The sequence below is a fragment of the Heterocephalus glaber genome, unplaced genomic scaffold (assembly GCF_053883595.1).
Source record: "Heterocephalus glaber isolate CG9 unplaced genomic scaffold, H.glaber_assembly_v1.0 deba00001689, whole genome shotgun sequence".
NCBI lineage: Eukaryota > Metazoa > Chordata > Mammalia > Rodentia > Bathyergidae > Heterocephalus > Heterocephalus glaber.
The window spans coordinates 6,506,683-6,529,510 of NW_028258414.1; the positions used below are offsets into that span (position 1 = coordinate 6,506,683).

Below are 22,828 nucleotides of genomic sequence, written 5' to 3' on the forward strand. Positions count from 1 at the left end.
TGTCAAAGCAGTCTGGCTAAAGGCTCCAGGAAGCTTATGGCCCCAAAAGAGAATCACACATTAGGAATATCTCAATTTCTATAAAGGCATACCGCACAGGCCTAAGGCATCATGATGTGAATTCATTACCCTGGAAAGCAAGAAAAACTTAGAAACTTGCTAACAAAATGTAAGTCTGATAAAAAACGTAGCAAGCTTTTATTTGAAAGCTACACACTATGACTTTCTTTAATGATTCCTGAAAATGGACTGTGAAATGGACAAGCTTCTTCTCACAATAAATTACCAACAGCAAAGGAATCAGAACTGTATGTTTCCAAGTTTCCCCATGCTTTGCTTTACCTGTTGGGCCTGTGAGAATGAGGGAGCTGCAGCGGGCACCATTACATTTCTTCCAGCTTCTGCCAGCTGTCCATGCCTACCAGCACCCCACAGGAAGACATCACATTTACCTCCTAGGTGCCAGTCCTAGGAAACCAGAATCAACTAAAAATTAGACTCTTTTTTTTGTTCAAACAAGCATCTACAGAGTACTAAGTGTGTGCCAACCTCTGAGTTGGACACAGGGATGCAAAAGCACATGTACTCAGAATTAAAAGACTGACTGAGAACTACCACAGCACTATCTACATCTGACTGACCTCAGGTCTGGAAGTTGCCCAAGACATGATTTGTTCATCCATGCCATTGATCCATTTGCTGTTATCCTGCAAGACACAGCATACATCAGAGCCAATACTGGTAAGGAACAATCTACATATCTGTTCTTTCTGTTTGTTTGTTTGAGGCAGAGTCTCACTATGTAGTTCAGGCTGGCCTTGAACTCATGGTGATCCTCCTGCCTCAGCCTTCCCAGTGCTGGGATTACAACATGCACCACCACACCCGGCTACATATGTGTTCTTAATTAACATCAAAGTCTTCTAACAACAAATTCTTATTTCCAAAGTAGAACATAGTAATATTCAGACAAGGGAAGTTTATTCTATTTCTTATTCTATTTTTGAGCCAGGGTTGCACTGTGTCGCCCAGGCTGGCCTCAGTCTCCTAGGATCAAGAGATTATTCTGCCTCAGTCTCCCAAATAGCTACAACTATAGGCACACACCACCACTGCTGACAAGAGCAGTTTTATAATCATTTCCAACTTGATTTTATGCATTGCTAATACTTGCCTTTACTATAAGCTCTTTCATTATCATTATCACTACAGGCATGGTGATTTAAAGCTAACCATTTATGTTTCCTGAGCTACTGTCCCATCAATTCCCTGTGTAGCTGTGGGTAGGTCTCTTAATCATTTTAGGTATCAATTTCTACAACTACAAAATGACATATTTGAGTCAAATGAGTTTAGGAAATTTCTTTAAAATACTCTATACTACCTATACAGTATCTAGAATATTTTCATCAATTCATATTTGTCTGTTTCATATTATATTTATACACCTACATTCAAATGTCTATACCTTTACTAATTAAAGGAGCCGTTAGATCAAGTGCTGGCCTGCACTCATCTACACAAGCATTTTACTGCATCACCATTTCTGTGGCTAGATACTCTCAAATACAATTAAAAAGAGATGACGACTTGAATGCTCTTTCATGTTCTTATTTGACCCTAACGAGAGGCACAATTAAAGTTCCAAATAAGTTAAAATCTTTATGTGGCATAAATCTCACAATACGACCAGGAAAAAAATGCTAAAATATATACAAATAAGGACGTGTCACTGAGAGCCAGCAGGTTTACAAGAGTTCCACAGCTGACACAATAAATCTCTGTCACCACAGAGGCCTGCTACCAAGTAACTTCAGTTTATCCACATCCATGTGGCCAGCTATGCAAGCTAGCAAAACGTTATTAAGGGTCTGCAGCATGCCAAACCTCCATGATACAATCTCAGTTACAAGTAACAGTGGTCCACGTTACATTTACCATTAGGAATACAAGTTCATCCTCTGGAACAGGCTCCAGATCTGGAACTGTGAAAGACTCTGGAAACTGGGCCCCATTGGTCAGGGCTTCAGCAGCCTTGATGGTCGTGGAGAAACACTCTAACCAGGCCCACTCATTTGGATTCCAGAACGCAGGATCGGGGAGGCAGTTCTGGTGGTGTGGCGGCACTGGAGGGCTACACAACAGCTGATCCAGATGAAGTCCCACAGCAAGGGAAGCCAGACACTGCATATAGGGGCTGTGAACGAGCTGGTCACCACAAACCACATGTGGCTAAAAGGAAAGAATGTTATGTTAGGATCCTGGGTCAAACATTCTAAATTAACTTGCTCTGCTCTGAAAGCCTGTAATCATATTTTGTTTACTATTTTAAAACTTTTTCTTTACAAATAATTTTAAAGTTACAGAATTACAGACATGGTACAAAGAATTCTCATATACTGTATTCTTTTCTCAACTTCCTCTAATGTTAATATCTTACACAACCATGGCACATTTATCAAAACTAAGAAACTAATGCTGGCACAATACTAACTAAATCATAGAACTTTATCTGATTTTCCCACTAAGACTCCTTTTCTGCTCTAGGATCCAATCCAGGGTATCACATTTCATGTAATAGATTTTCTTTTCCCAATTAAAAAAAAAAGGCAGACACATAACAACTTAACCAGAGACCTGCCTCCTCTCACATTTCTTCTTTTACCAAGAGAATACTGGTAGACATCAAAGGAAAATGGCACTCCCGCATCAGGGCAGAGCAACTCTGGGAGAGACTGAAAGGTTCAAAAAAGACCAACTGGACAAATACCTTGGTGAAATTCACTGTGTGTGGTAATAGCTGATTATATTAAGGTAGCTTGGCAAAGAAAAAAGGAAATAAAACACAAAGAGTTCTGCCCATAACTACTGAGGGCTAGGAGACAGGCTATCTAGGATCACTGCTTGGACAACAGGTCTAAATTCAACAGTTCTTCATTCTGTATGTAATGAACCTACTCAGTTCGGCCCTAGCTGTTCTACGAAACTTTCCACAAAGAATCACCTGGTAAAGGAGAGGATGTACACTCTGATATCCACATCCATTCCTAAGTAGCCCCCCACCCACAACTTTGGAACGCACAGCCACACAAACTTGGATACATGAGTCAGAAAAGGGAAATCATACACTAAGGCACAATATATTAAGAAATTCTGGAGTAAAAAATATCTGAAAAAAATGATATAAATACTATAAATTTAAGGATTATGGGTTTTTTTGCACTGGTAAATATAAAAATTGGCTTGGAATTATTGATCAACTCTTTTTTTTTTTTTTTTTGGTACCAGGGATCGAACTCGGGTCCTTGCACTTACGCAGCAGGCACCGGAACCACTGAGCTAAATCCCCGGCCCAATCAACTCTTTTAGGCACAACTGACTTCAGTTAATTTTGCCCAAATAACTGCACTTATTTTCCTCAGACTTCATGCTCTTGGGGAGTAAATTCAAAGCTCTAATTCACATTCTACAGCATCAAGCATCTGTGGATTTCTAGAAGTGCGTGAGTTACCTTTTCATAGGAGTACTGCTCCTGAAGCATCATGGGTAGCCGCTCCAGAAATGCTCTCATGCAGGGGGCCATGTTCAATCCCAGCACACCCTGTTGTTTCAGGGCTGTTCTACAGGTTGCTAAAACATGATTGCCAGCAGCCCATTCTGCTGTACAATTTACAACCAAAACATCCTAGTTGAAAACAAATCATGCCACATGATAAACGTTTAAAGAAAAGAAGAGAATGCTATCATTATTCAATCTGAGAAATTCCTTTCAGAAACTACATTAAACATCTTTGTTTTTTTAACATTTCATATTCCAAAAGGCTATATTTTTAGTACGTATGGAACTTCAAACCCCTTTAAATTTTGTATAAGTAAAATGAGTGAAAAAGAAATAATAGTAAAATTTGTGAACGACCTTGGCTTGGCTGATTCTTTTTTTTTTTTGGTACCAGGGATTGAACTCAGGACCTTGCACTTGCCAGGCAGGCGGCAGAACCACTGAGCTACATCCCTGGCCTTTAGCTGATTCTCTTTAAGGAAGCAATGTCAATTACTTGCTGTTTCACAGGACTTAAAGGACAAAGTATGTAGTATATTTCAAAAGTCTGACATGAACGTGGGATACAAGAAGATGAAATTCTCTATCAAGAAACACATTTGCAAAAGCAGCAGAACTGTTCTACTTTGGCTCTGTGGTTTATTTACACAGGCCTCTATTGCCTCAGGTATTACACAAAATACTCCTAATATTACAAGACATTATTCAAAATATTCCTAGAAATGGATAATTTTTATATTTTACTTCTGGTCGGACTACATGTTCAAAATGATAGTTTATTTTAACATCATTTAGCATATAAAATGTAAACCAAAGTAATATATTTGCTCTAATATTTAAGAGAATGGTAAATATTCCTGTGGGGGACAATATACCATAGAATTACTTCACAGTAGGCTGCTGGTACTTTACTAAAAATCTTAAATTTGAAAGCCAAGATGTACTTTGCAAAAATGAGTTAAGTCTTCAAGATATTTCCTTTTTTTCAGAGAAAGTTCTCAAGATAAGTTTAGTGCAGTAGTGGCGAACCTATGGCATGCATCCGCAGCAGGCTGTTTGTATCATTGAAAGTTCTAAAAGGTTTGTCATTACTGGTTTAGTGCTATGTCAAAAATGACGGCAGGGAAAAAAAGACAAAAAGAAAAAAACGGCAGCAAAAAGTAAAAATCTCTATCTTCTGAAGGAAATGAAATCACTCAATAATTAGGCACTTTTGGCCAGGCATGGTGGCACACAGCTGTAAGCCCAGCACCTGTAAGCTGAGGCAGGAGGATTGCCATAAGCTCAAGGCCAGCCTAGACTACATAGTGAGATCCTATCTCAAAAAAACAAAAAAAGGAAAAAAAAATTGAGCACTTTGATCACAGCCCAAGGGGCAGTAGAAAGAGTACTGGATAACAAATCAGGAGACCTAGGTTCTAATTCTTTCTACCACAAAGTAGCTGCTTTATCTTGGATAAGTAACAATCCCTTGGTATCACATTTCTCCTCTGTGAACTAAGAGGCTCAGAATACAATTTCTAAAATTCCTTACAGGTTTATATCCTATGACTTGATATAACCCTAATATTACCTTTGATCTATTTGAGCAAGCAGCTACTCCAACTTCTGGAATCCATACTGTGGTCTGAATAGCTCCAGAGCCTATCACAACAGTTTGCAAGACTGAGCCATCCTAAAATGAAATATATTTATCAATACTCATCACTTAACCTTAGGCATCACTGAGATTTTAAAATCTATACATTTATAAAAACATTCTAAAATCTATATTTTAGCTAAATTCAACAATGTCCAATTGCTTACTCACTACCCCAATTCTCTAGGGCCTAGATGACTTTAAAAATACTTATTATCATTAAAAAATTAAATGGTAGAGGATTCTTAGAAGTTTCTTCAGTATTCAAGATATTACTACACAACATATTCCTAGCATTGGTTAATTTTTATCATATATATTTAAGTTATTATAAAAATTTTCCTTAACATAAAATAAAATCTATGTTCTTACCCTTAAAGACCAAATGTTCATGAGCCCACCAAGTCCACCAGATACCAAGGCCAGGCCGTCAGAACTAAATGCAACAGTCCGAACTGGAGTGATGTGGCCCCGCAGCTGGTAAACACACTTGGCTCCTGCCAATTTCCTATATCCATCCTGCAATTCATTATTTTTATCATATATTAAAATTAAAACAATTAATACGTTTCAGACAATTCATTTTGGGGAAATTTTACATTTCAATATAAAACTGAGGGTTAGAAGAGAGACACTTCTCACAAGGGCTAGTAAGCCTTACTGATGAATAATGAACTATGAGTCTAGTTCTCCTTTGCTGAAGCTTAGTTTCACCCTTTTGGATTCATTTCTAAACTAGTTTTCTTCCCTTCAAATGGCAGAAATTACTATACTTCAAAGTTCCAAGTATCCTTCAGAGACAGAAAAATTCTGCTGTTGGGGGGGACAATGTTTGGGATTGAACCTAGGGCCTTGTACATGTCAGGCAAGCACTCTGCCACTTAGCTACACCCCTAGCCTTTTATGAATGTTATTTTGAGACAGGGTCTCACTAAGTCCAGGGTGTCCAGGGTGGCCTCGAGCTTGTGATTCTCCTGTCTTAGCCACGTGAGTAGCTGGGATTACAGGTGTGTACCACTGTGCAGCTCTGACTTCTGCTTTTAAACCACTTAATTTTAGTGTTCTGTAATTTTCACTTATATCCCCCAACACTTGTGAATTCACATGATAATTGTATATGGATAGGCTTCTCTTTTTGTTGGCCAATGGTTCTGTCTGTCACATAGGGTGTGTCTAACCAAAATGTTTGCTCTATGGGTTTTAGAAGTATTAAATAACACCATTCCATAGGCCACTTCTATGGACAAAGAGCAAATCAGGTTTACCTTTAGTGCTCGCATTTTCATTTCTGTGATATTTTCCTCCTATTGGAGCCCTGGCTACTCCTTCCTTCCCTCTTCACCTTCCTTGCTGCCCTAAGTTCCCTCTTCTCTCCAGCTAAGATAGAATATAATACCGATGTACTCACACACCCAAAGACCGTAAGAGGATGCTTCATCCAAGGCTATCTGTGTCACAGTCAAAACGGAAAGTAACTGGTAGTTGAGGAAGATAGTTTCACTAGCCACTCAGTGTCTTAAAGAAATTTAAACCAGGTGCCAGTGGGAGGTTTGACTTAAAACACTGGGTTTGAGGCTTCTATTAAAAAGTTAGCCACTCTGGTACTAACAGGCTGTCTATTCTGGAGAATGACAATCAGCTCTATGGCAGCTGTGGTTTTTAAATAAAGCCAAGCATGCTTCTTGGTTCTTGGGTTGTTCTGTTTTTGACCTTTTCCATCTTCACATTCCAACTCTCAGTGTCATGAACTTTATATTACTTATCTAGACGGCTCTGTAAGGAACTGTAACTTCTGTTTAAGATAAAGGAACCATTCTTCATAGGTGGACTCCTGGCATCAGAAGGAGATACTGTGGGGCTCCCACGGTGTTCCTACTTAACTATACCAAAGACAGGATTGGTCTATTTAGCATCTATTCTATTCACCACCATCATAATGATCACTACTCAATATGCACTAAATAGCTCACCTTAACAAGCAATTTATAGTGTTCCTGACTTACAAAAAAAATCAAGCTAACTTGATCACACAAAGTATGACAATGATTTACATTTTCCTAGTAGATCTTACCCTGCAGGGTACGGCAGTATTTTACTGAAGGAAAATTACTTTTGATAACATGGACTATTTATGGTTTCAGATAACGTCTTAAGAACACCAGAACATTACCCGGCAATGTGACTCCTGGTCCCACCATCCTTCGGAGCTAGTCACACTGGTCTGTGTGGTATCTTGTGGGATACGCCAAACACACACTAAGCCATTCTGACAGCCACTTAAAAAAAAAGATCACATAAGGAGATTACATACCAAGTTTCACACTAAGATCTCTGAGAAGCCACATTTAATGGAAATAATAGTCTATACTGATATAAAAATTAAGACACACAAATTCATAACATACGTAGCCATTAGTAACTGCAACTTGGATCCTTTCCCTGGAAGGCTGCACCAAGCGATGCCATTTACAATAGACGGATGACAGAGTGAGTGCAGACAGCGCCAGCATCCCGAAATAGGCCCCCAGAGTTTCACATTTTCTTCTTTGGCACATGTCATAAGAATATGACCTGTTGGGTCCCATTTCATACCAACAAGAGTATCCTTAAAATGGTAGAGGGAGGGAGAAAATCAGAGTAATGCTTCCTTTACAAATAAATAATTTCAATAATTTATGACCTGTATTTCTATCACTCAATTATTTTGAAATCAACATTCTATGTGAATCAGACACTGCCATATCATTCCCAACCACTATGTCAATTCACCCTTTAATGTAGTCCACATTAAGTACATTTGTGGCAGGCAAGGCTGAAGAAATGTGAAGTGGGATAAATTATGAAATTATCACTCTGAAGGGATATGTTATCTTTCATTTGTACATAATTTATTAAGTCATTTTATTGATTGGTAATTATTACAGTATGGAAAAAACTTTAAGAAAAAAAAAAAGCAGCTTCCCTTATCCTACATGAGCAAACACCTATGAGAATCTGGGACATGTTCTGTGTTTATATGGCTATGATCACTGTATTCTTCTGAGTTTTCTATTTTTAGTTTAAAAAATTTTTTTTATAAGTACATGTTTGCAGTACATGCAGTTTACAATCATCTTGGGGAATGGGTACGTGTACATAACACAACTTGTTTCTTTCTTTTAATCTCCTTCCCTCCTACCTTCCTCCCTCCTCCTCTAAATCTCCTTTTCTCATTTACATTCTTATTGATATTATTAATCTTAGCTCGTGTTTATGGCATATTTTACATTCACTGAGGCTATTAGGTTCCTGTACATGGCATCTCTTTATTTTACTTATTTCCCTTTCCCCTCCCCCTCACCCCTCATCCTTGATCTCTTGGGCCTCTTCCTATTTGCAAGAGAGCCCACCCTTGTCTCCTTCTATCCAACCTTTATTATTCTCTTTGTTTGTATTTTCCCTTACTCAAATGAGAGACACTAAACGGTATTTAAGCTTGTGTGCCTGGTTTATTTCACTGAACTTTATATTTTCAGGTGTATCCATTTTCCCGGGTTTTTTTTTTTTTTTTTTTTTTTTGGTACCGGGGACTGAATTCAGGACCTTACGCTTGCGCGGCAGGCGCTGGAACCACTGAGCTAAAAATCCCTGGCCCCCTTCCTGGTTTTATGTATTTGTGTTACCTGCCCAGGCAGTCCTGTAAATATCTGAATTGGCAGCTTCTGCCTAAGGTAAAGAAGTCATCCTCCATAAGTAGAATTTCTGGGGAGGCATTGTAAAGAGGGGATATTCCCACAATATTACTATTTTACTGTTTTGACTTTACTAATTTTTCCTGGCTTGATTGGCATTTTCAATAAATGTTCCCATGTATATACACACTCCAAAGACTGTGTAAGATATTAAATCACAAGTGACTGATATAAAATTTTGGGAGGCACTGTGAACACAGTGTATTCTCACAATATTCCTATTTCACTGTTTTGGTTTTACTAATTTTTCCTGCCTGGATGGTTTTTTCAATACAAGTTTTCATGTATATACATGATCCAAAGACTGTATAAAATATTAAATCATAAGCAGCTGATCTAAAATAAAATTTAAAGAAACTAGTATCAAGAAATACTGCAGCAAAAAAGGAAGAAAAAGTGACAGTCTGGTGAAGCCACATTTACCTTATGAGCATCAATTAGAACAATGCCTCCTTTCTCAAGGGGTTCCTTTGTTCCCAGCAGCAACTTTCCATCAAAATACCCCACTGCAAATTGTCTGTCTTCACTGAACCAAGCAATGCAAGTAACAGACACTAACATGATAAAAAAAAGAACAGAAGGAGATTTGTCATTATATGACTTGAAAGACAAGAGACTTTGAAACAAATACATGCTATTTCAACCACTGAAATAAGTTTACAAATAGCTTTTTAATGCATTAGACAAAATGTAGGTTTACAGCAGGGATTTCCACTTTAAAAGTGTCATTTATAAGTGACAAAGATTACCTCATTTATAATGTCTCATTTTTTTAAAGTGATTGTTGGAAAAGAGACAACAAATGGATTTCTCGATTCATTTTAAGTCACTATACCAGGTTCTCTTTGGAAAGACTACCATAAAACTGAGATGTGAAATAACCCAAGTCATAGGAATTACCTGCCCCTTCTGATTCTCTAATATTCTCTACTCAGTGTTTCCATATTCTGTCAGAATGATCTAAAAATCTACATTCATCTGTGCTTCTTTAAATATATATAATAATGAAAGAGTAGAAAAGAAGTAAAAAACAATATCTATAAAGGTTGGTCAGAGGAGTGTAAGAATTGAGCGGATGAAAAGAAGACTTTAAACCTTTTAAAACTTAAATTTGAAATTTAAATTTTTAAGAAAATTTTAAAACTAGGAAAAAAACCCTACTGTGTTAATAGAGTGCCAACACTATGACCTCTGAATTATTCCATTCCCCCAAAATAACTAATAAAAGCTACTAGGAAGATGCCTCTGCTCAAAGTACATAGTAAGAAATAAATGTAAGCAGAATTCCTACTATCTCTTGTCAGACAGGAATTTTATTCCTCCACCTTCTCCCATTTCCTCAATTCATCTCTACCAATGATTACCTCTTTTGCTCTTGGAGAGTTGTAATTTCAAAGGGAGACTTGGAGCCTTTTATAAACGTTAAGACACACAAACAGGAACGACTAACTCTCATTTTGGTATAGAGGTGTGATAGAGATCAGGACAGAAATAGTTCTCAAATCAGCAACTACAGTAATTAAAGTGAAGAACCAAGTGAAAATTGAGAAAATACTGCCAAAAGTAATACTCACCTAGCAATTTTCAAAACAAAACAAAACAAAACAATTTGATTATGTGATTTGGGGGGAACTTTCTTAACCAGGTACAAGTGCAGACATTTACCATCCTTTCGATAGCAATGCTCCAGTTCTTGACGGTGCATGGTGGACACATCAACAACTTCAATCAGTCCTAGAGATCCATCCATCCGTCCCACCAGCAATAATTCTGCAGACTCTCCTGACCAAGCTGCAGCTGGACCCTCTTCTGGCCAAGCCAGGGCAGATACCCAATGAGGCTGAATATCTACTAATCCTTTTCCTCCTAAAGAGGGAGAAAATGTTAACTAGTCTTTATTTAATTCTTTAAAAAACACCAAGAAAAAATAAAAAAACACGAACCAAAAAAAACCTATTTATTGATATGCTCAATGCAATACCCAGTTTTCATAATAGCCTAGTAAACAACAGGTCTGTGAAGACAGGATTCTTCATTTATGAACTATGTATCATTATCAAATCAATAGGCTTTTGTTTGGCAACTATTAATAGGACAAAAAAGATAGCTTAATATAAGAGAAAATAAAGCAAAATATTTAGTGGCAATGTCAAACACACTCTCTCCAATCATTACTAAAGTCCAAGTTAACATGACTAGTTTACCTGTAGTTAAGGTTAACTATTCCTCAAATATGTGCAACCGCTATTTCTCAAACAGGCAAAAATGAACAAAAACACTAATAAGCCCAACATTATAATAATTTCTATTTTCTAGAGAGGTATAATAAGTTGATAAGATGTATATCTGTGAAAGAAAGATAACCAAAATATTTCAAGTGGTTCAAAAGAAAACATAGCTTAAAATCCAATGATAATTACTTCTCTTCAGGACTACTTAATTGTACCTTCAAAGAATTTTTAGTTTACAACTACAAGATTATAACTTTTAGAAAGACAAATCAGAAAACAGGTGTTTGCTCTCTTCATTTAAACGACACTGTGCACAGATTTTCAGAGTTGTGGAATAGTTTGTGAATGCCAAAGTAAAGAGAAGCCACTGGCTGGACTCAGAAGGCTAAGAGAAAGGCTTCAGCAGTTTACCTGTATTTGCAAGATTCTTACCATTAACTTGCCAGATATTCACCATCTTTTCCAAAGCCCCCGCTAGATACTTTCCACTGATACTCCAAGAAACAGGTGAAAAGCTTGGATCGCTGGGTGACCCAAGGCTGTCCTCAGCATCCCCTTCCCTAGAATGCAAAACACATGTATGGATTCTAATCCCCATTACCCAAAAGTAAACAAAACCTCAAGCTTTAAAATAAGGAATTCACATAGATTAGAATGCTTAATAGCAGATTCTTTAAAAAACATTGGTTGGTAATATTGGCAGTATTTGCTAGTATTTATCATCATGTGAAAAATGTCAAATTATAAAAGAATGATGCCTTGACTATTCCTCACTTAATTAGTACACAATTTGTAAGCAAAGACATTCAGATTTTGTATGGGCTGTACACATGTTTATTCAGAGTTCACTGATTTCTGCTTGTCTAATCATTAGGGAAGTCCTCAGGAAAAAAATACCTATAGCTGGTTACAGTATTATTAAAAATGCTACACGGCAATATGAAAGCAATATAATTGCTCTAATTTCCAAACAACCCTTGAGATTGACGCAAATTAACCTATTTTATTTAGCTAACATTTATTTGCCAGTCGATCCTTATTTAACTCTAAGTCCAAATACAGATAGTTTTCATTTGTCTTTTCTGAATAACTACCCTGAAAGTTAAAAATATACATTGGCGGGCCGGGGATTTAGCTCAGTGGTTTCACCACCTGTCTCTCAAGCACAAGGTACTGAGTTCGATCCCCAGTACCAAAAAAAACCCACCACAATGGAAATCTAGTAATATTATTCTAAAAGCAAAGCTTCTAAAAATGTAGTGACAATCTGATTACATTTACACAACCAAGTGAGGCGTGATGAGGACTGCCTTAAATGTTATGCAACTGAGGTTGGCACTCACAATCTGTTGAACACACAGGTCTGCTGCAGTGAATACTGCTTCTTGGTAACATTCCATACCCGAATGGTGCCATCATTGCCACTTGTAGCCAAGAGACCTTTCTTATTACACCAAACACATGTCATCACCTAGAAAAGTTGGAAAGGGTAAGTCCAGCAATATTCAAGCAAGGCTTGATTCAAATGGCTTTCTCATTTGAAAAAGTCCTATTAAGAATCTACCATGGAACTGTAAAAGGCAAGTGTCTGTGCTATAACTCAGCATGTCTGAGCTCAGTTTTTTCTAAATAGCTTGAATATATGTGTTTGTTTTGAGACAGGGTCTCAGTATGTAATCCAGGTTGGCCTTGAACTTGCTAAGTAGCCTACATTGGCCTTTAACTTAAGATCCTCCTGACTCAACCTCCATAGTACTGGGTTACAGGTGTGCATCCCCACACCTGGCTTCAGTATACCTAGTATACCTTGAAGTATAGCTTTAAAGTACTATGCCCAAATTCAGTTCAATTATCTGAGACCTATTAAAATTTTGACTAAATGTTTATTTCAATAAACTATAAAGATTTTAATATTTGTATGTTCTATAAAATAACACAGACTAAGTAGTATTTTTGAAATTGTTCAAGTAATACAGTTCAGCTTTTATTTCTTTTTTTAAAATTCTTAAGTAGCTCATTGTTTATAGAGAAGCCACAGGCAAGCAACAAATAACTAAAACAAAGTACTAAGTCCTATGCATAGTAGGAATAAGCATTTGGGCCCTATGGAAATACTTAGAGAGGACAACTAACCCCAAGTTGAGGCATCAAGAAGGGTTTTAGAGATGAAGTAACATTTTTTTCACGATCTAAAGAGCTGAGTAGAATTTGGCTAAGGAAGTGGGGATATAGCATGTCAAGAATAATACAGGCATTTGCAAAGACCATTATGTGTTTATGTGACTGGCTGCAAACCACAGATCTTGAGGCCTAAGACTATGCTTTATTCATTAGTGTAGCCCACTCAGTACAGTACATGACACACAGTGGATATCCAAGGAAATGTTTGTTGAATAAATTAATGAGTGAGTGAGCGAGTGAATGAATACGTTAGCTTCCACTGAGCTGGTCGGCAAGGATACTAATGAATGATCCCAGGTGATGATTTTTAGAAAGTGAATGTTTACTGACTCCTTGGCTGTCTATCCTAGCTTTAGTGTGCTTTTTAAACTTTGTACTTCTGAGTTGGTTAGCAGACATTAAATTTGCATAGGTTTTTTTTTCTCATTTTTTTTTTCTTTTCCCTTTTTTCCTTTACCCTACCCCTCCCACTTCCCCTACCCCTTTAGACCTTTTCTTCCTATTTCAATTATCAATTATACATTTTGATCCTTATTTACACTTTTAGTTTTTCACACCAGAGAAACTATTCGGTATTTACACATTTGTCCTATTTATTTCACTTAAGAGTATGGCCTCAATGTGCATCCACATAAATGTCTCTAGTTTCTCATTCTTTATGGGTGAGTAGTACTCTATTTTATTTTTTAAAAAACCACATCTTCTTTATCCAGTCTCCAGTTGATGGGCAATTGGGCTGTTTCCAACTTTTAGCTACTACAAACTGTGCTGCTATAAACATGGGTGCACGTATATCTCTGTGGTTTGAGGCTTTTAATTCTTTTGGGAAGACACCCAGCAGAGGAATTGCTGGGTCAAATGGGACCTCTAATCCCAGTTTTTTGAGCTATCTCCATGTTGATTTCCACAGTGGTTGCACCAGTCTGCACTCCAACCAACAGTGGAGAAGGGTTCCTTTCTCCCCACAACCCTGCCAACATTTGTTATTGGCTGATTTCTTGAAAGCAGCCATTCTTTCTGAGGTGAGATAGAATCTGTGTTGTTTTCATCTGCATCTCTTGAATGACCAGTGACATTGAACATTTTTTCATATGTTTATTTGCTGCTTTTACTTCTTTGTCTGAGAAATGTCTGTTCATTTCAGATGCCCATTTTTGGACTGGGTCTTTATATTGGGGGGGGGGTCTGATTTTTTTTGAGTTATTTATATATTTTAGATAGTAGACCTTTGTCTAAGGAACCAGTGGTAAAATTTTTTTCTCCTCATTGTAGGTTGTCTCTTAGCTCTGTTGGTGGTTTCTCTTGCAGTGCAGAAGCTTTTTATTGTTTTAAATTTTCCGGGGATCGAACTCGGGTCCTTGCGCTTGTGCAGCAGATGACGAGACCACTGAGCTAAATCCCCGGCCTGCAGAAGCTTTTTAATAAGATGAGATCCCAGTTGTTGATTCTTTGTGCTAGTTCCCGTGCTTCTGAGGATTTGTTCATAAAGTCTTAAAGTCATAAAGCCAAGGTCTTTGAGAGTTCTACCTATCTTCCAGCAAGCTTAGTGTTTGTTTTAAAATTTAGATCTTTAATCCACTTTGATTTTAGTTTAGTGCATGGTGATAGATATGGTTTTAGTTTTAATCTTTGGCAGGTTGAAATCAAGTTTTTCCAAGATCATTTATTAAATAGGCTATCTTTCCTCCAATGAGGGTGGTTGGCTCCTTTGTCAAAGATGAGGTGGCTGAGTATGTCTGGAGTTGTTTCTGCATCTTCTAATCTATTCCGCTGATCCTCAGGTCTGTTTCTTTGCCAGCACCATGCTGCTTCTATCACAGTGCCTTTGTAGTATAGTTTCAAGTTGGGAATTGTGATACCCCATGTCATGTCTCTGTTGCCTACAATTGCTTTTGCTATTCTAGGTCTCTTCTTGTTCCAAATGAATTCTTGGATTGTTTTCTCTAGTTCTGTGAAATACACTGTTGGGATTTCAATTGGGATTGCATTGAATCTGTACAGCAGTTTTGGAAGTATGGGCATTTTCACTATATTGGTTCTTCCTACCCAAGAACAGGGGATGTCTTTGCATTTTCTTATATCCTCTTCAATCTCTTTTGTTTTAAGAGTGCTGTAGTTTTCAATGTTGAGGTCTGTTGCTTCCTTCGTTAGACTGATTCCTAGATATTTCATTTTTGGGGGATGCTATTGTGAACGGAACTGTTTCCCTAATTTCTCTCTCAGTGAGTCTGTTATTTGTGTAGAAGTAGGCTATTGATTTTGAGTGTTGACTTTGTAACCAGCTACTCTACTGAATCTGTCAATTAAGTCCAGAAGTCTTTTGGCCAAGTTTTTTGGGTTTTCTATGTAGAGTATCATATTGTCAGCAAATAATGACAGTTTAACTTCTTCCTTTCCTATCTTTATTCCTTTTCTTTCTCTTTTCTAATTGCTGTGACTAATGTTTCCAGAACTATATTGAACAGGAGTGGTGATAGTGGACATCCTTGTCTTGTTCCTGATTTTAGTGTGAGGGTTTTCAGTTTTTGACCATTTAGTATGATGTTGGCTGTTGATTTTTCATAGATAGCCTTTATCAGGTTGAGATAAAGACCATCTATTCCAATTTTCTGTAGGGTTTTTATCATGAATGGGTGTTGAATTTTGTTGAATGCTTTTTCTGCATCTACTGAGATAATCATGTGGTTTTTGTCCTTGGCTCTGTTAATATAATGTATTACATTTATTGATTTACGTATGTCGAACCATCCTTGCATCCCTGGGATAAATCCGACTTGGTCAGGGTGTATGATCTTCTTGCTGATTCTCTGTATTCTGTTTGCCAGTATCTTACTGAGGATTTTTGCATCTATGTTCACTAGTGAGATTGGCCTATAGTTCTCTTTTTTTGGTTGGGTCTTTCTCTACTTTTGGAATCAAAGCAACACTTGCTTCCAGGAATGAATTTGGAAGTATTGCTTCCCTTTCAATTTCATTGAAGAGTTTAAAGAGTAGTGGCAATAGGTCTTCTCTAAATGTCTTGTAGAATTCAGCAGTGAAGCCATCAGGACCTGGGCTTTTCTTTGCTAGTAAATTTTTAAATATGTTTTCAATTTCACTGATTATAATTGGGGTGCTTAGAATTTTTGTATGTTCTTCGTTTAACTTTGGTAATTCATATGTTTCTAGGAATCTGTCTGTTGCTTCTGTGTTTTCCATTTTATTAGAGTACAGGTTTTTGAAGTAGGTATTAATCCTCTGGATTTCTGCTGGATCTGTTATGACTTTATCTTTTTTGTTCCTAATTGTCAGCCTTCATTTCTTTACTCTTGTCACTCTTTAGAGACCTAAGGGATTAGATTAAAAGAGGTCCATTTCTTTTCCTCCTGCATAGAAAGGCCATCAGTTTTTCTGCAGTTAACTTTTTGGGTACTTTTCTCATCCCCTATCTGTATACTATTAAATCAACTCAACACACAGAGAAAATAAGAGTTGGAAACTACCAGAGAGAGAGAGAGAGAGAGAGAGAGAAAACAAACCAGAATTCTACAGAGGCAAGAAACACCAAGACTCAAACTTTTAGCTAGTCAGAAACTATTTTATCTTATACCTAAAATACATACTCTGTTCTGATGAGCCTCCAACTTAATAAAGGAGCATTTTCTGAGATCGCCTCCCATGTCAGCAAGTGTCTGTGGAGCAGTCTGGTTGTCTCGGTCATGTGCGGCAAGAGTGCGCACAAGCTGTTGAGCAGCCCATTGTCTATGCTGTGAGGACAGCCTGGAGGAGAGGCAGCAGGCTGCCAGGGCATTAGCCAGCTCCAGAGGGCCTACAGCAGAAGGATCATAGGAAGGATGGGCATACAATTGGGCAAATAAACCTGCTTAAACAAAACAATGAAATGATGCTCAGATGAGAGTCAGTGGTGATGAACAAAAATGGCTTAACCCATTTAAGAATTAGTACTTTTGCAAGCAATCATTTAACTAAAATTAAAGCACTTAACTAACATATAAAGCATACAGAATATAAAGCACTTATTTCACATCAAATTCTAAATTAGGGCTGGGGATTTAGCTCAGTGGTTCCGGTGCCTGCCTCGCAAGCAAAAGGTCCCGAGTTCAATCCTCAGTACCAAAAAAAAAAAAAAAAATTCTAAACTAAATCTGATTCAATGAAATAAACATTTTATTACACATCAACAAATACTCTCTGTTCTGCAAACTCAGTAGGTGGAGAATGCAGCAGAAAAAAATTTTAAAGCCTGGGCAGAGACTACATTCCCTTAAAAATAAATTTGTCTTATGTTGCTCAAAGAGGATCTTGGTGATGTGGGTGTAGGCACATGCTTAGCCCTGGGTTTGATCCCTAATACACACAGACACACACAGACACACACACACACACACACACGAAGGGACTGGGGTTTAATGGCCAGCCAAGGAAATGGAATGATGAATCCAGAAGCTCCCCTCTTAACCAAATAATCTTGAAGAGAAGGGTGGAGCAGTGATTTTTTTTTTCTTATGGGAAGGGCTGTGGTTTTGGTGTTTTGAGCAGTCTCACTATGTAGCCCAGCCTGGCATCAAACTCATGATCCTCTGGCCTTAGCCTCCCAAGTTCTGGGATTACAGGCATGCGCCACCACACTAGGCTGAGAATAGTGATTAAGTAGTCCTTTCAAAGTGTTATCACATAATATAGTACTATATTTATCTAAATTTTATTACAGAAACCTACCAAGGTTATTATTTATGGTGATTCAAACCATAATCTAGAACTATACTAATTTGGTACATTTTCTAATACTTGTTTCTATATACAGACAAGAAGTATCCATGTACTTCTTTTATGTTCTAAACTTAATAATTTTACATGTTATGTCATGTATTACATACAACAATGCAAAAACACATCTTTTAAAACATGACTCAAGTTGATTAGAAGACTGTGTATTTCAATAGTATGATACTTACCTTTCTTTTCAACTTCTGATTTATCATAGTTAGGTCTTAGTTTGGCTCCTTTGTCTGCTAGTAATGCCACAAGGGCCTGAGTTACAACAAAGTTTGGGGAGGTTACGAGCTTATTTTCTTCAGCAATTCCTCGGAGAAAGCTGGGTAGAAACTTACGCTGAATTGGATCATCAACCGTGGTTAGATTTACACCTGTTGCAGCAGAAATCAAGTTCTGAAGAGGCAATTGGAATAAACACGTTTAATTTTTACAGATACTTTTGGAACAAAAAAGATTTTGTTTCAAAAGGTTCTTCAAGAACCACTGCGGAATAAAGAATACAATGGGAAAAGCATTGTGGCCAGCATACCTGCGTACACAACTGCACCAGCAGTTTTGCAGCACTAGGAGTGTTTGATGCCAGGCATCCCACTGCTGTGCTCAGATAGGCCAGGCAAGAGATGGGCTTGTTGGCCTTGCTGTGACCACCACGTGAACGTTCTGAGAAGCTTGTTGTAGCAGAAGGGCTTGTGGAGAGGCCAGCTCTCCCTGCTGCAGCCAAGCACATTAATCGAACCAGGGTTCGAATATCTGTTAGCCCCAGAGACTCGAGACCTGCAGCCAGGCTACAACTGGAACCACTGTCAAAAAGGAAAGCATTTCAGATGGATAAAGAAAATAACAGTAGATTTTTTATGGGACTTCTTAGCTCCATATACCATCTACAGCATCAACAACCGAGGAAAATGAAAGCTGTGATACTAGTTAGAAGTATCCCAATAGACCTCAAAAATACTATGTAAGTTGGAAACTTACTACTTAAACCCTTCTCATTTTATCATTGGCTGACACAGACTTGAGGTATAACTGAATTATCAGAGAATGACATATAAGAATATTCAAAGCATGAATTTTCACAATCTGAACAATCCATGTAACCACCCTCCAGATCAACAAACAAAATTAACAGCACCTCAGAAGCCTGCTTTGGGCTCTTTCAGTCATTATGCCCTGAAATTAGAAACTAAAGCCATAAATTAGTTTTCTCTGGCTTGCTGTTGATGTTGTTGAGACAAAATCTCTCTATATAATACAGGATAGCCTTGAGCTCACAATCCTCCTGCTTAGCCTCCAGAGTAGCTGGAATTATAGACCACTGGACCTAGCCCTGAAGTACTTATCTTTTTTTTCTTTGTTTTGTTTTGGTTTTTGAGACAGGTTCTCCCTATGTAGGTCAGGCTGGCCTCAAACTCCCAGCAATCCTCCGGCTTCAGCTTCCCAACTGCTAGGATTACAGGCGTGCACCACCATGCCCTGCTTGTGAAGCACTTCTTAAAATGTATTTTGCCCATTATTCTTTTGAGTTGTCTGGTTTCTTCTTATTGATTTAGAGGAATTCTGTACATATTACTGATTACATGCATATCTTCTCCCATCTGTGGCTTGCTTTTTTACTTTCTTAATGACTTTTACTAACAAAAATGTTCTATATTAATGCAATCCAATTTATCAATCTTTATGTTAGACACATAACTTTTGTGACTTGCTTAAGAAATCTCTGCCTGTCCCAAAATCAAGAATAAATTCTTGTACTGATTTATCTTTCATATTTAGATTTAAGAACAAGTTTGGAGTTACTTATTTTACACATTATAAGGTTGGGGTCTTTTTCTTTTTTTCTTTTTCCTATGTGGATAAACTACCTGACCCTGTCCTAGCTACTAAAAAGATAATTCTTTAACCATTGCTCTGCAGTGTAAACCACTGTCACAAATCAAGTATAAATCAAGTATCTATATAAGTGAGGGTCAGTTTCTGAAACTCTGTTCTCTGCAATCCTATTTGTTTATCTTTGAGTCAATACCACATAGTCCCATCTAATTTTATTTTGAGTTTTTCTTTCCTTCTACATTCACTGATTTGCTATTAAATACTTCTGAATTATTTTTTAAATGGGTATCTTTTAGGTATTCTTGTTTCTCTTTCTCTTTCATACTGGACTTCACAGCATGAAGATAGCAAGAGTTACCATGACAGAATTTAAAAGGAGACTTATCTATACAATTGGTTAATTCTGCAGAAAAACTCAATCTTTAACTTTTATTTGACACCAAATGGAGCAATAGCATTTTAGTTTCTAATTTCAGGTAACAAACTAAAATGTATCAATGGCATTATTTTCTATGTAAAAAGAGCCAAATGTTAACTGAATGACTGAATGAATAACAATTATGACTATGTCTAACATTTTTTATTCATCAGTAGATATTCAAATTTCAAAAACTGTATCCTCCCAAACAACATCAAACTGCTGTCTAACCTATGCCAGAAGCTAAGTTGGCATCAAAACAGCACTTGCCTGACTGAGAGAAGAGACAGTGCTCTCATGACCATGGTTCTAGCCAGAAGGACCTGCGCAGCAGCGGTCACTCTCCTGAGAGCTACCACCCGGTCATGTGGGTTTACGAGGGCTGCTGCCTGCTCTCCTAACGTTATTCTCCCTGAGGAACTCTTTTCTACAGAGCCGTGGCAACCTGAAAAACAGAATTGTGTTTAGTTATCAACATGGTAAGAAAAAAAGTAACAGAACTACTGAAAATTTTTACTAGTTTACATAAGATCCAGGATGCGTGGAAACAAAGCAAAGAAATATGTTTTCTCATGTGGAACTTTACTATATAGGAAATTGTTTGACAGAAACTTACACATTTCTAAGTTTTAATTCAGGTATTTCCAAGTTAGTAACTTTTTTTTTTTTTTTTTGGTGCCGGGGATCAAACTTGAGACCTTGCGCTTGCGAGGCAGGCAACAGAACCACTGAGCTAAATCCCCAGCCCAGTTAGTAACTTATTACAAGAGAAATTTTCTATTAAGCAGTATCACTTCTGATATTAACAGATACAGGAAAGATATAGTTTTAAAAATATGCTTTGAGTATACATAAAGGGCAAGGCTACCAGTACTGTTCCAATTCTTTATTTTGTGTTTCTTGTAACAAAAATGTAACAATACTCTCTCTCAAAAACAGCTGAAGAAAACTGCACAACTTTTATTTACAGAATTTCCTGAATCAATTTTCAAGATTATTGCTCATGTTTTGTATTTTTATCACTTTGATATTTCTTTTTTTTTTGGACCGGGGATTGAACTCGGGAACTTGCGCTTGCAAGGCAGACACCAGAACCACTGAACTAAATCCCTGGCCCTGTATTTTTATCACTTTGATATTTCACAAAAATAAAAAAATCAACTCTTAATATCACATTATACCTTTAAAATGTTGAAACAAAAATGATGGAATGAGGCGATGTAAAACCACTACTCTTACTATTTAATTAAGAAACAAATTAAAATAGAAGGTCAAATCAATATGAATCAGCATTTCAGTTTACCTATTTGCATCAGAGTCTCTTCCATGCTGTTGGTGGCTGTGACCATTGCTACTGATGCTCCCAGTGGGTCACTGTCAGGGAACTGAACTGGTTCTGGTACAATGCGCCGGTCATTTAAACCAAGCGGTCCAGCAAGCAATTCAAATTCTTCTTCACCTGTTAACTTTTCATCCTCATCAACATCTAACATGTCCCAGTCTTCTGGAATTTAAATAAATAAATGTATGGTATGTGAATATAAACACAACACAACTCTGATGCCAATGGTTATTGTGAGACACAGTGTATTTAAAATCCAGATAGACTGAAAATCCAGGGCCCACAGAATTAACTATGGCACCATCTGCTGGTGATCTGACCAAACTGCACCCATGAGGCATAGACTAGGGTAAGGGAAAGAAAGACTGCAGTCAGATCCATTGAAGTAACAGTAAGTGATACAGTTGGTCATGGGCGATTCAAGTAGTAAAAAACATTATCATGGGACCAACAAAAAATTCTCCACCCTGTCCATGATCATCAGGGAAGACGTTATTCCAAGTAAATGAGTGCTCCAGAAAAACTGATACTCATTTCAACTTTTTACTTTTCACTTTCTACAATTAGGATGGAAATTCAAAATATATATCTTTTCCTACTTTAAAAAAATATATGTGCCAAACAGAAACTGATACTCTTATGGCAAAGGTTGGATGTGAACTTAGATCCTTTTTCCTCTGAGTTTGAAACTGGGGCTATTGCTCTCAGACTACCTTGAATTTTCTTTTTTGGTAAAATTCAAGTTAATATATACATAAATATAAACACACTCAATGGTAAATTTTAGTAACAGATGTTAAGAACAGAGTATATATAAAAATACATGTAAAATAAAGAAGCTCTCAAAACAAACAACTACCTTCATACACACTGTCCTGCTTGCCAATTAGATCTGGAGCTTGTCCCTTGTACCTGCACCAAACATGAAGAACATTGTGTTTTTATATAAAACAGTTAGTACCCAAAATGCAAATTAAGTCATTAGACTATTTTAATAGGTCATTAATAAAGCAGCACAAAATTAAAAAATGTTTCATGTTATGGGCTAATGTGTGTCTACACATGCTTATAAATCATTAACTGTTGTACCAGACAACTTAGGGACATTTCTGATCACCTAC

At 37.3% G+C, this 22,828-nt stretch overlaps 1 protein-coding gene across 14 annotated transcripts in view; it reads right to left on the reverse strand.

Annotated features, from left to right (window-relative positions):
- The window catches only part of Herc1 (HECT and RLD domain containing E3 ubiquitin protein ligase family member 1), a 206,681-nt gene that overhangs the window by 19,909 nt on the left and 163,944 nt on the right, over nt 1-22,828 (reverse strand). For 13 of the 14 annotated variants that reach the window (XM_087199032.1, XM_087199031.1, XM_087199030.1 and 10 more), the window contains 18 exons: nt 22,567-22,619; nt 21,669-21,869; nt 20,636-20,810; nt 18,647-18,917; nt 18,297-18,510; nt 16,944-17,149; nt 12,504-12,631; nt 11,593-11,720; nt 10,595-10,795; nt 9,353-9,483; nt 7,604-7,803; nt 7,369-7,474; nt 5,571-5,717; nt 5,133-5,234; nt 3,512-3,685; nt 1,939-2,232; nt 642-707; nt 343-468 (listed from right to left, as the gene is read on the reverse strand). In XM_087199032.1, coding sequence (XP_087055158.1) covers nt 343-468; nt 642-707; nt 1,939-2,232; nt 3,512-3,685; nt 5,133-5,234; nt 5,571-5,717; nt 7,369-7,474; nt 7,604-7,803; nt 9,353-9,483; nt 10,595-10,795; nt 11,593-11,720; nt 12,504-12,631; nt 16,944-17,149; nt 18,297-18,510; nt 18,647-18,917; nt 20,636-20,810; nt 21,669-21,869; nt 22,567-22,619 — 2,923 coding nt within the window. The remainder of the gene's footprint in view (nt 1-342; nt 469-641; nt 708-1,938; nt 2,233-3,511; nt 3,686-5,132; nt 5,235-5,570; nt 5,718-7,368; nt 7,475-7,603; nt 7,804-9,352; nt 9,484-10,594; nt 10,796-11,592; nt 11,721-12,503; nt 12,632-16,943; nt 17,150-18,296; nt 18,511-18,646; nt 18,918-20,635; nt 20,811-21,668; nt 21,870-22,566; nt 22,620-22,828) is intronic. The other variant, XM_087199021.1, reaches the window with a different exon arrangement.